General features: G+C 41.1%; 1 protein-coding gene across 1 annotated transcript; it reads left to right on the top strand.

Moving 5' to 3' along the window:
- Positions 1 to 488: 488 nt before the first annotated feature.
- HRG_05286 (RNase H domain-containing protein) lies at positions 489 to 875 on the top strand (the record flags this gene model as incomplete). The annotated part of the gene is made up of 1 exon (XM_044863757.1): positions 489 to 875. The coding sequence occupies one exon, from the start codon at positions 489 to 491 to the stop codon at positions 873 to 875; it is 387 nt and encodes a 128-aa protein (XP_044720289.1).
- Positions 876 to 14,451: the final 13,576 nt, after the last annotated feature.

Genomic DNA, 14,451 nt, shown 5'->3' with positions numbered 1-14,451 from the left:
CACCCGCTTGCGGTGCGAACGAAGCCGATCCGGGCCCTGTCATCAACAGGGCCATTAAGTTAAAATACCAGCGTCCACGACAACCTTTCCGGACCAGACTGCGTCGCACTGACGAGCTGCTCCCAAGGTGCGCCAGGCCAGACCTTCTCGCACGTAGGTTCGCCAGCGACCAGCGTGGACCCTGCAAACTGCGCCGAAAGAAGAATCGGCGGCAAACTTCGGCGAGTGGCTCCAATCAGTTGCTCCACGGACAGCAATCGTCTACTCGGACGGATCCCTCTCCCGGAGGGAGCCGCGGGGTACGGCTATGCGGTACATCAGGATGGACTCACCGTCCTCAGCGGTAACGGCCGTCTTGGGCTTGCTGAGGTCTTTGATGCCGAGGCGAGAGGCTCTCAGAGGGTCTGCGTGCTGCGTTGAGCCTCCCGGCTGCAGACCAGATTGTCGTATGCCTCGATAACCTCGCGGTCGCGACGTGTCTTCAAGGCATGCCGTCAGATTCCTCCCAGAAGGAGTTCCTGGAATTCCAGGCCTTGGCCGCAGAACATGGTGCCACTGAGATCCGCTGGATCCCCGGCCACACCAACATCCCAGGTAACGAGCAGGCAGACGCCTTAGCAAAGGCAGGAACCTCTCAACCCGAGCCTGCAGACGCTCTCCCGACGCTGGCATATCTGCGCAAGGTCGCTAGGCAGCGACCAAAAGACGCATTCAAAGCCTGGTGGGAAGTTTCTGCACCCCAACAGTACAGGGTCCTCGACCTCGATGCCACGACTGGCTGCCCGCCAGAACTTACCATTCCACGACCTCTGCTCCACCATCTGCTCGCAGCAAGAACCCACCACGGGACTTCGCTGATTACCACGAAAGGTTGAACCACGACGATGCGCGACTGACGTGCTCATGTGGTCGACGAAAAGAACCAAAGCATCTCTTCTATTGCCGGAAGATCGCGCCGCGACATCGGATGAGGTTGGCACCCTCACCGAGCGCGGCGGTCAACCGAGCAATAGGCAGAGACTTCGACCAGTTCGTCAAGGTGGCGAAGGCAAGCTCGTTCTTTGGAACGATCTGCCCTCGCCACTAGGCGGCAGCAACCGCTTTCCCTCCTTCCTTCCCTTTGTTTGCACACACCCATTTTCTCTTACCCGACTCGGCCGGGCGGAGGGTGCTCTCCGGAACCGGCCCTGTGAGGCCAAAACGAAAGACATGGCTGTCGCGCCTGAACGTCCCGCTGACGGGCAGCAGGCTGAGCAAAGAAGCGCCTTTGAGCCGATGAAATGCTGAATGGTGGATTGTTTACGTTCTGTGGAAGGGGCAGAAGACGCGGATTGGTACTCGTTTCGTTTCGCGTATTGTGGGCCTACTCCGCGATAGTAGACTTCCAGCAGCTCAGCACGTCCTGTGCCCCGTCTCGGGGACCTGAGCGACCTAAAGGTCGCTGGACGGAAAATACAATAATAATAATAATAATTATAAGATAGATGCCTTTATAAGATAGCTATATACTTAATAAGGACTAGGATATAATAGGTCTAAAGTATACTATAGTAGGATATCTATCGGAGGGATCGAAGCCCCTCGCGCCTAATAATACTCCTCTATCGCTAGATAACGCCGGCCTACGCCGGCCCCTAGTAGACGGCACCGCCTCCTAAGGTTCTACCGACCGCTAGGGATAACCTAATATACCTACGAGCTTAAATCTAAGCTACGACGATTACGTATATATCTCCCACGTAATATCGACGAATAGAAGATAATGCCTAATAGGTATCTATATAGCGACCGTTAGTACCGATCCTAGACCTATCTAGTCCCGAACCGCGGCGATAAGCTCTTTATACCTACGACCGTATATACTAAGGTATTAGGCTATAGGACCTATATCTAGCGTCTATAAAAATAGGTCTCTATATAGGGTTATCGCGAGCTAGGCATACTCCCTTATATTCCTACTTTCTTAGCGTTAATTATTAAGGAATTCGCTATATATAATACACGGCCGCTAATAAGGGCGTCTAGCACTACGCTTAGCGCGAGCTAAGGGAGGCGATAGCGCCTAACCCCGTAGACGAGGCGCGACTACGTCCTAAGAATAGGAGCCGATAACGACTACGAACGCTTCTAGATCTAGAGAAGCGCTCCTCTAGCAGTCCCCCCGCGACGGTCTTGCTAAACTGCAGTTACGACGATGCGCATAGTAACCCAACGGCTCTCTATTCGGTTCCACGAGCTATAACCGCGCCAACACCGACATCGACTAGCAAGATGCTATAATTAGAGACGTAGCAGACGAAGCCGAGACCAATAAACCGGACGACCTGCCCGAGGCTCGAGGCCCAGCAGTAACGGTTGCTCACGCGGCGGAGACTTATCGCCAGCCAGACAGAAGTCTTCCGCGCATTTAGCACCGCCTTCGACCGGATGGCCGCCTAGTTTACCTTAGGCCACGCGCTTAACTTCGCTAAGGACTTCTCGCGCGGCTTCCTTAGCTACTTAACGGCGCGCCTATACGCGCGGGCAAGAACGCTAATAACTGCCACGGAAGAGACGGGGCGGCTGCCGCAGCGACCTAAGCCGCTATGGCCTAGAAGGGGATGGCGCAGGCCCCTGCCGGCCAGCCCCGACCCACACGTCCAGCCGCCTAAGGGACGACCTACGCGTCTTCGTGCGGCTCACTAACGGATCTCTAGCGTGGGGCCACCAGGGGAGCCCACGTAGCCAAGACGCTTAATCTTAGTATAGAACGCATGCCATAAGTCGCCCGAGTAAAGACCGGATGGGCATTCGTATCTTAGACCGGGAGGCGAGGGACTTGCTAATTAAAAGGCAGGGCGACTAGGCGGCCTGCCTCGGAGCCGAAGCGGTTAAAGGCTTCTAGAAGTAGCACACTTATGCGGTGGCCGACTGCCCTAGGCAGCTCACGAATATCTAGGGGTCTATAGTAGACTATAGCCAAGCTATTAGAGAAGAGATTAAGCTACGGATAGGCGTAGAACTAGTAGACGTTTACGAAGCTAAAAGATACGCCGAGGGCTTAGACCAGCCTACCGTGACGATAATTATATAGTTTAAGGCGGCTATATAGGAGATATAGTGACTCTTCGGCACTAGCCGATTAGCGCGACCGATTACTAAGAACCCCCGACCTACCTAATATAATAATTGCTAGGACTACCACTCCTACTTTATCTGCGACTAAAAATAGGCGTGCCGACGCTATAGCGGAAAAGACTATTATAGTAACGACTATAATCGCCCGGAGAGGTGCGCGAACTACTTCGGGCCCTTCTAGGCAGACCATAAGGAGTGCCCTGCTAGACCTAGGCGCTTACACGGCTAACTCGTGCGGCTATCTAAGATCGAAAAGCACGTAGTAAGGAAGATAGGCTCCCGGCTATATCGGCAAACTAATATAGAACTCGAACGGCTGGCGCCAACCACCTCTCCCTAGCTATCCTAAGGACCGACCCCTTTACCCTACGTAAGAGCCGTCGAGGCCCGCTAGATAAAGCGGCCACCTCCCTCTAGCGTGTAAGCGCCCGACCCCACGGCGCTTCTTCCACTTTAGGACGAGATAGTAGTCGCAATAGACAGCCCTAAGTCTCTTAAAAAGAGACGTCGATAGAGCACGCGCCCGGATCCCTATAAGTAATAGGTCCCCGAGATAAAGAACCCGCGATAGGAGGATAATCCGAGTTCTCTAGGCCAACGTAGCAAAGTAGAGCCTTATTATAGTATGGCCTTACGACTAGCAGAAGTAGAAGATTACGGCATCGTGCTTATTTAGGAACCGAACGTCTAGATAGAAAAGAGAGCGGGATATATAAGATCTAGATATACTAGACCCTCTACGCCTTTATACTAGAACGAGCATAGGATCTAGACTAAGCCCTAAGGGTGATATTATACGCCCGTAACGATGCGAATATCCGGGTAGAGTAAATCTACTCTATACCTACGCGCGATATACTCTAGCTTCGGGTTAACGGCATCCTTATTATTAACTTCTACCGACACGAGGGGAACCCTAAGCCACTTAACTACCTCCTCTATAAGTAGGAGGTCCCTAAAAAGTGCCTTATCGCGGGCGACTTTAACGCCTACCACTGCTTCTAGTAGCCTAGAGTACGGAGCGTAAGATACGGGACGGCCATTGCAGAATAGGCGGCTTATAACAGGCTCGGGCTACTCAACGCGCCAGGCAAGGCCACGCACGTCCGGGGTAACTCTATCGACCTAGCCTTTGCTAATATTCCCGCCGCTAACGCGCTTATAGAAGACCACCTCTTTATAGGCTCTAATAACTTTATAATTAGCATTACGTTCCCTAGCGGGGCTCTCCTACCTACGAGAATAGCTAGACTAAGGTTAAGCTCGGAGGAAAGGATAAAGGGATTCGAAGAACTTACGCGAGCTAGGGTCATAGAGCTACCCCGACCGGCAGCTAGGCCCCGGTACCTAGAGAGACTAGCCGAGGCACTGTCTCGCCTGCTTTAAGAAGCGGCTAATGCCGCGGGCCGGCGGCCTAGAAAGAACACGAGAGGCACCGCCTGGTAGAACGACGAGTGTGCCGCCGCAGCCGCAGTTTCCCACAGGGCACGGCAGGCACGTCTAGGTAGCCCGACAGGGGCTGCGCTAGGCGGTCCAGCGAGCCAAGAGACGCTTCTAGCAGAGGATCTTAGAAGGCGCCGAGAGCAATCAGGATATCTATAAGGTCATGCGGTGGTCGAGGAGGCCGAGTCCGTTCCGGGCCCCGCCTATATAAGTAGGCGGGGCGGTCTACGAAACTTAGACGGAAAAGGCGGACGTACTTCGGGCCGAGATTCTAGAGAGGCGCGTGGCCGTAGACGACATCCTAGACCCCTAGGTTCCGGAGGTACGGGCCTCGCACAGAGCCTCGACTGCAGGTTACGCTAGCCGACGCGCGCATGCCTGCACGTCCACCGGGAACACCTCCCTAGGAGTCGACGGCATTACTGTGCGGATGCTAGGTTGGGCCTAGAACTACATCGGCGAGGCAGTGAGGGAGCAATACGAGGGCTGCCTATACTAGGACTACCACCTAGCCTACTTCCGCGTTACGGGCCAGTCTATATAATTCGGAAGAGGCAGTCCGCCTAGTTACTCTAGAGATTCGTCCCGGTGCCTATTTAGAAGTCGGCTGCTAGTAGATTTAGAGAAATAGCGGATATAATCGGCGCGTAGATATAGAAGCTAGAGGTGTCCTAGCTAGGGATACATAGACTATCTAATATAAGGCAGGGTTAAAGACTTAAGCTAACTATTAGACGTTTGCCCTAAGGGGTAGCTCACGGGCTTCGGCTAAGCTAATAGCGGACCATAGCCCCGAAAGAGGAGGAATCTATATAAGTTAACCCGGCTAAAAGATACTATAAGGCGGCCAAACTTATACTACGGAAGACTTACGGGATAATTTACTAGAGCTTATATTAAGGGGTACTACCCCCTAGGGCCAAGGCTATATAAAGGCACTCACTACTCTCTTTAGGGTCGCTTAAATCATTATCTATTATTTTACTACCTTAAGTCTATTCCTACCTATATAAATTCCTATTTATTTTATAACCTAGTATAGTTCTTTATTGCCTAAATATTAATACTTCGCTTATATAAGTAAACGATAACCCTTTTTAATATATCTTTTCTATTTAAACTCCTCTACGACCTCCTTAATAAACTTAACTATAATAGTAAGTAGTTAATCGAGACCGATAAGCGCTAGAGGCACGACTCGCGCGTTGTTCTTACTTAGTTTAATAAGTATAACGGAATTATACTACGTCGAGGACCCGGTGCTATCGCATTCTTATCTTATCTCTTTCCCTACTATAGACTAGATCGAGTATTCGGTCTAAGGGAGAAGCAGCTTAAGCCTATTATATAACGTATATAAGGTCTTAGATTATCTCGGATAGAAGAGCTATAAAGATAGAAGACTACCGACGGCCTAGACTTTATATCCTATATCGAACACGTAATATCGGCTACTAACTACGAGTCCTATATTAGATCCGGGGTTACTTTAGAGGAGCTTAATAAGGTGTTAGACTAGGTTTCGGCTTCGTCGCCTTTCTCGTTATTAAGCCTTCGTAAAGGGGTTTAAGATAAGCACGATCTATTACTTCGAGTAGCTTACCTCCTTTCGATATTCTTTAGGCAACTATATAGTTCCGAGGCTAAATAGCTAGTTTATATAATACTAAGGAACTATAGCCCTATTAAGATTCTAGAAAGATTAGTAATAGGCGGATTTTATTTCCTATTGCCCTATGTCTTTTAGTACTAGTCTACTATCCTAGTAGCTCTATAGTTCTTATAGCGGCCGACTATTAAGTATATGCCTTTCTAGCCAACGACCGATGTTCTTAAGAGATTAGGAGACATCGCGAGCTAAGAACTTAAGCTAAAAATCGGGGTAATAATTAGGAGAGGGGTTTATATAAAAGTAAGGAGCATTAGCTATTACTACTAATTAGCTAGCCTAAGACGGATAACTATTAAGCGGAAATATAATAGGGAGTACTACTAAGTTTATATCGGTAGGAGCGACTTAGGTACTAGTATTAAAATATTCTTTAAGAGTAGACGAGATTTAACTAACGACCGGACAGGGATTTACCACGCTATACGGCATAGCCTAAAGTTAGACTTAGTAAGTTATATAATTAAGAGGTAGTATATTATAGAGGGTAAGCTCCTAGTATAGAACGAAGCTAATAAGAGAATTAAGCCGTTCTATAAACTACGTAAATATATATAACGGTTAGGGCAGTTTCTAGGAGTTCTATAAGATTCGCCTATCGACCTAAACGAGCACCTTATAATTACGTTCTATAATATTCTATTACTAAATAATATTATATTAGCTAAAGAGAGCTACGATAGACGGCGTTAAACCCTTTAAAGTCTAGTCTATTAGATACCGGGATAGGCGGATCTTAGATCACGTTAGGTAATCTAATTTTTATTAGCTAATATAGCCGAGTAGCTAAGGAAGATATTCGCACGAGCTATTTCGTAGCGGTAGGAGGGTCTAGTACTAAAAGGCTATAGCGACCTATACTTATTATTTAATAATTATCGGATATTTATAAAACTAAAGAAAGATTATATTCCGGGTTTAGGTAATACGGCTAACTTTATTCTTCTTAGCGGTCGCCTTAATATAGGCGAGGTATATAGACTTAAACTTAGTAAGGTATAGTAGACGTTATTTTATATCGGCTATATAGATAATAAGGACGAAGTATATCGCTATTATATAAAGCCGCGAATTCGTATTATCGATATAGTAGATAGCTATAGTATCTCTAAGCGAGATATTAAGTATTTTAACGGGTAAGATCGCACCCCTATAGACATTAGCCCGTTAAAAGGATAAGACCCCTAGCGCCCCCCCCCCCCTTCTTACCTACTTCGAAGTATACTTAAAGGCTTTATAAAGACCTTAATTATCTAATCGGGCATCTTCCTTAATTATAGTTAATTTAAATTTTTGTTTTTCCCCTTTAAAGTAGAGGCCGCTAGTTGCGCGACTCTAGTAGAGATAAAGAGGCATAGAGTAAAGAAATCTCTAAGACTTATATCTATAACCTAAGGCCCTTAGAGCTATATATAGGACCGATAATTAGATAATTACGTAGTTAATTGCTCTGCTAATCCTTAGCTACGTACTACGCGTGCCTTAGGTATATGCCCTCGTCCCCGTTAAAACTAGTCTCTAGGGCGTGAACTCGTTGTTCCGTTCTATTTACACGGCGACGAGTAGCTTTACGAAGCCGAGAACACCCGGAGGACGACGGTACTATTTAGAAAAAATAAAATCTAGGGATTTAATAATTAAAGTAGCAACTACCTTAATAGCTAGAGTTAGGGACCTAATAAGGCGATAGACTTACCGGGAAATAAATAATTAGATAATGCCTTTGCTAGTAGTAAAGGAAAAGCAATAAGCTAATACTAAAAAACCCCGAGCTCCTATTATCGGCCCGACGACCCCTAATACTAGCGACTTAGTTAAGAAACCACGATCCTTATATAATACTTTAAAAGATATAAATAACGACGATAGCGTAATCTAGACTATTCTAGAACCCTACTAAGACCTCTTACTTATATACGCACTAATAATACTAATATAAGTACTAACGAGGGATACCTTAATAACCTTAACCTTAGCTCTCCTCTACGCGGTAGCTTATAGAGAACGCCTACCTCCCGCTAATAAATAAGAAAGTAAGTAATAAGATAGTTATAATAAGATATCCTCTAACTCCGAAAACTCTAACTCTAAATTTCGTAACCTCGTAATCTACGGGCATACTATGTCTAGAAACGCTAGCCGTTAAGAGGGATTATCTAATCCTACTACTAGCGATATAAAGAAAATTAAGGTAGATATTAATAAGATTGCTAATAGACTTAGAGACATACTCGCTAAAAGCTAAGATAACCTTATAGGAAGACTCCGCTAACTACGACTCCTACCTATTAATAAATTTAACGGTAAAAATATAACTAAATTCCTTAAGAAGTTTAAATAGGAGATACGCGTTAACCGTATCTACGATAAAGATAAAATAGACTAGCTCGAAGTCTATATCTCCTTTATATAAGCCCTTAATATTAAAATTCTTATAGACGGACTTACTTAGAAAGAAGCGAAGAAGAGACTCCTTTAATACTACTATATATATAATATTAAATAACTAGAAACTGCTAATAACCGCTTAGACTATTATAATATTAAAAAGCCTAAGACTATTATAGAAGTTATAGAATAGCTTAGTCTCTACTTATACCTATAGCGTAAGGTATAACCCAACGGCTAAGAAGAATTTATAGTCTAGTTATACTTTATCTACCGTATAATGCCGAAGGAGCTTATTATTAACGTTATAGAGAGAAATAGGATGATATCTAAAGTTATCTCGAAACTCCTATATAAAAGCCTTATCTATATAATTAATAACTACTTAGTACCTTACTAGGACGTTAAGCGACGAGATATAGTATCTAAAGTCTATAATTAGAAGCTTAAGAACCTAAAAAAAGACTAGCTCTTTAGGGAAATTAACGAAGTAATAGAGGAAGCCGAATCTAACGAGGGCGAAGAAAAACTTCCTAAAGAGTTAAAGAAAATAGATAAAAAACCTAGACAGCCCGTAAAGGAGATCTTAGACTTAATAAAAGCCTTTAAAGATATAAAGATTAACCTTACTCGCTAGTAAGAGTAGATATTTAACTAGCTTAATAGGGAATAGAGACGCGTTAGTAGTAAAGGCTACTGTTTAAGTTATAGATAAGGAGGTAGCGTAAATACTATCGGATTTTACTACCTATCTAATTAATATATATAGTTTTAGGTTAATGCTTTTAACCGGCCTAAGAGATACTTCTATTATAGTAAAGAAGGATACTACCCTAATAAGTGCGAGGTATACTCTTAGGACTATAAGATCGGATTTATAATATACGAAGTAGTAAATAGGACTCTTTACCTTAGAAGAAAAGATAACGGAAGCGTAATTCCCCTAGTACTTATTAATAGGTTTTCTTAAATAGGTATATATATTTAAAGGCTTATTATATACTAGGTAGATATATAGCTAGACTCCTTTATATTACTACTTATAAAATAGGTTAAAGCTATAGTTATACTATCTTACTTAAATTAAGCTACTAGTAAAAGAGAATCCGGTTTCCTAGACTAGTTCTAGAAATACGGAAGCCTATATAAGTAGAAGCTAAGGAATCTAGAAGTAAGCGATATAAGAAAAGAAGTAAGAAGGATATCGGTTATTATAATTATAGATAATATATAATAAAGCGATATATATAATTAGATAATCTATATAACTATAATAGGGATTAATGCCTATAAAGGGAAAAGATAAAAAGTTAAAGAGGACGTAAAGGAAATCGAGATAATAAGAATAGTAAAAACTAGCCTAAAGATTATCCCTATATACTATAGATATAGAGTAGATCTAGATAAGAAGTTCGATAAACTTATAGATAAAATCGTCGGAGAAATTATATATAAAAGAATCCCGATCCCTTTAAATTACTTAATCGACTTTATTCCCTAACTAAGCGAGAGACTTAGCACGAGATACGTAGATATAGCCTAAGGTATAGAAAACACTAAATTCTAGACCCTAGAGAAAGCAGAGAGTAATATAAGACCCTATAGAGCTACGATAACGGTTATAAAAGTAGCTAAAGATAATATAAAGAGTAGTTTACTCCTCCTTAAATATCTATAAGGAAAACTCGCGGTAGCTTTAGTATAAGTTAAAGAATAAAACGAAGAATACTAGGTCGAACCGATTAAGCTTACTTACCCTACTTATAAAGAATTAAATTATAAGTGCCTTAAAGTCTAATAAGTACTAAAGAAAGTTAGGTTTATAACTAATATAATTAGCGTAATATAACTAGCCTAAGGACTATCTAATTAATAAACTCTAAAGGTAATAAGACTAGAAAAAGACGAATTTATTATATAGGAAGTAGTACTCTCGATAAGATACTAGGAGATAACTCTAGAAGACCTTATAGCGATTCCTATAATACGCATAAACACGGTCCTTATACCTTTCCGCTCGCTTAAGTATATATAAGACCTACCCCGTATTTAAGTACGGCTTAGTAGCTAGAAAGCTAAAGTTCTAAGCGCCCTAATCGATACTAGGTCTAAAGGAAACCTTATTACTAAAAGATACGTAAACGTATATAGGCTTAAAATCCTACTAATAAGAGCATTAATAACGGCGTATACTAGGTCCCCTATAGATATAGTTCGGGAGGTAGAGACTAATCTCTATCTAGGCACGGCCTAGATACTAATCTATCTTTATATTACGCTAGATAGAGTCTTAGTCCCCTTTATCCTAGGTATACTATTTATTAGAGCCGCGTATATATTATTTAATTATTCCTTAAGGAACGGCGATATATAGGTTAAATGTTAGATCGGTACTATCTAGGTAGTTACGCTAGTAGTAGGAGCTATTAAATAGGAGCTTCCGGATAAGGTCGATATAGTAAAATCCTTTTAGACTACGACCTTAATAGTTAATAAAGACGTATATAAAAGACTAAAGCTTAAGGAGACTATATAGGAAACAGCTACCTAGCTCCTAAGAAATTTTTTTAGGCTTCGGTAATAGAAGTCGAAGAAGATAACCTAGGAGCTACCTAATAATTATAGAGAGAACCCCTTATAGATACCCCGACGGCCGAGATTCTCTTACCGGGAGGCAAGATCCTTAGTTATAGAGGGGGCGCTAACTAAGTCCCTAACCTAGCCTACGCTAGCGTAAACAAGCCCTTAATAGTACTAGTACGATAGTAATTAATTATAGACGAAGGAGATAAAGCGATTCTAGCTATTAGATCTAAGATAGTAGAAGAGATTATTAAAGTTATAGTTATAGAGGCTATAGGAGAATTTAAGAAAAATATTATTAGATCTAGAAAGAAGTTTAGAAAGATCTAGAAGGTTAAAGTTAAGATAGGGAGGAAACGACCTATTAGATTATATAATCTAAGAGTTAATACTCTCTTTAAAAGAAAAGCAAATAAGATTAACCCTATTAACGATGCTTTATTAGACGGCTCGACGCCGGAAGGGGACCTTAACTAAAAGAAGACTAAATAGAATACCGTTAAAGATAAGATATAGCCTAGACCCTACCCGGAACACTTAATAGGAAAACTCTTAAGTATATAGAAAGGAAAGCGGCTAATATAAAAAAGACTTAAAGTAATTTACGAATAATTTAAGGGCTTTCTTATAGAGGTAGAAATCTAGATCTTTAATAGTATTCTATTTAATAAGGAAGTAGCATTATCCTAGGACTTTATAGAAAGAGGTAAAGTCGACCTAGCTATAGCCCCCCTATAGGTTATTAGGATAATAGAATATAAGGCGTAGTAAGTAGCTTTAATCCCGATCTTAAAAGCGATAAAGTAAAAAGTTATCGATATCCTTAAAATTAGACTAAAAATAGGAGCCCTTAAAGAAGGGCACGGGCCCTATAGGAACCCTTTTTTTCTAGTAGTAAAGAAAGATAGAGGACTACGCCTAATTAATTCCGCTACGTATATAAATACCGTTATAATAAGAGATATAAACCTACTACTAAATATAGACGAGTTTAGCGACTACTTCTCGATATATAAGATCCTTTCCCTCCTAGACCTTTTTTTAGGCTATAATTAGATCCCTCTTAATATTAGAAGCCGTGACTTAACGATATTCGCGATACCTATTAGCCTCTTACGTATATATATACTCCTTTAAGGGGCTACGAACTTAGTCGGCTAATTTATAAGGATAATATAAAGAATCCTATAAGACCTTATACCGAATATCTATAGGAATTTCCTCGATAATATAGGTATTAAGGGGCCCGATATAATATATAATAATAAAGAGGTAGCGCTAAGAGTAAGGAGATTTATCTTCGAACACCTTATTAACCTCGATAAAGTCCTAGTTAACGTTAAACTCTTTAGTTATACGATTATAGGGGCTAAATCGAAATTCTACTAGTAAGCAACCGAAGTTATCGGTTATATCTATAGAATAAATAAAAGGTGCCCTATAGAAGCTAAAGTTATTAAAATTAAGGAATAGATAAGATGCCTTAATATAACGTATATTAGAGCTTTCCTTAGTATCGTAGGATACTATCGAATCTAGATTAAATAGTTCGCTATCTTAGTAAAACCCCTTATAGACCTATTAAAGAAAGAAGTCTATTAGGAATAGGGAGATAAATAAGTAAAAGCGATAGCTGCCCTTAAGGAAGCTATTACTAATCTAGTCTTTCTAGTATCCCTCGACGTCGGCCTAGGAAGAGGAGATATTATTCTAATATATAATACTAGTCTGCTTAGCTAGGGGGCAGTCTTAATATAAATCGTCGACGGAAAGAAGCGCTTTATAAGGTTCGAAAGTAGAACGTAGTTACTAGTAGAAGCTAAATATAATACGATAAAGAGGGAGTATAGGGCTATATTAAGTGCGCTTAGGAGACTAAGAATATACCTATATAGCGTATATTTTATCCTAGAAACTAACGTATAGGTCCTAGTCGATTAACTAAAAGGTGCCCTTAAAGACGTCCCTAGAGCTATAGTAACTCGCTAGATAAGCTATATTTTCCTCTTTAACTTTACTATACGATACGTCGAAGGTAAGAAGAATAGTATAGCTAACGGACTCTTAAGAAAGCCTAAAGGACCTTCTAACGTATTAGATAGGGAAATAAAAGGCGATATTAAAGAATTTATAGACTTCTACTTAAACGTAGTATAAGGGACTAAGCTATAAGGGGACTACTTAAAGGAATCGAGGATAATTACGGACTTCCTTTAAACGTTAAAACGGCCGGAGGGCCTTTCTAAATAAGACTATAGGAAGCTACGTCTAAAGAGTCTAAATTTCTATATTAAAGATTAGAAGCTTTAGCGACTCCCTAGGAAGGAAGAAAGGGGACCTATACTAGTTATAGACGACCTAAAAGAATAGAAAAGGATTATCGTAAAGTACTACGCGTAAATAGGATATAAAGGACGATAAGTTATATATACGTTTATAAAGAATAGGTATTAATAGGCTAGCCTTTAGAATAATATTTACGGCGCAATCTCTTCTTATAAAGAATGCTAATACTTTATAACTAAGAGACCCTAGGAAGTTATAACCGCGACCGCGCCTAGCTACCCTATAAGTAAGATTTACTTTAATAGCTAATATATACTATCTAATTATAGGTATTTATACCTTAAAGAAGTATAAGACGACCTTACTAAATAGGTAGAAGTAACCCTAGTTAAGGAAATCACCGCGGGAGCTATAACTAAATTTATACTCTCTATTATTTATAGGTACGGCGTAATACTATACGCTATAATCGATAGAGGGCCCGAAATAAAGAAAGACTTTAAGTATATCTTAGAGGATATAAGCGTTAAAGTTATCTAAACTTTAGTATATAATCTAAAAGTAAACGCGGTAGTAAAATAAGGGTACTAGAGGTTAATAATAGCACTTATAAAAATAGCGGAGAAAAAGGGTAAGTAGATTAGATACCTTAACTAAGTAATCCTTATAGACTAAATAGTAGTTAAAGAGTCTTATAGAATATTAGCTTTCTACCTACTATATAGATAGGAACCGGTACTACCTCTTAAGGTAGAATACCCGACTTAGCGACTAATCGACTAGGATAAAGTAAAGATAAGAGAAGAATTATTTAAAGTATAAGTATAAGTTTTAAAAAGGAAAGAAAAAGATATAAAAGAAGCTAAGAAAAGAGTAATAAGATATTAAAATTAATTAATAGAGAGGATAGATAAAGCTAATAAGTATACGATAAGGAAAGAAAGCCTATAACCTAGAGACCTTAT

This window comes from Hirsutella rhossiliensis, assembly GCF_020360975.1.
Source record: "Hirsutella rhossiliensis strain HR02 chromosome Unknown scaffold00005, whole genome shotgun sequence".
NCBI lineage: Eukaryota > Fungi > Ascomycota > Sordariomycetes > Hypocreales > Ophiocordycipitaceae > Hirsutella > Hirsutella rhossiliensis.
Note: the sequence above shows the minus strand (reverse complement) of the source record. Positions and strands in the feature narration are given on the sequence as shown.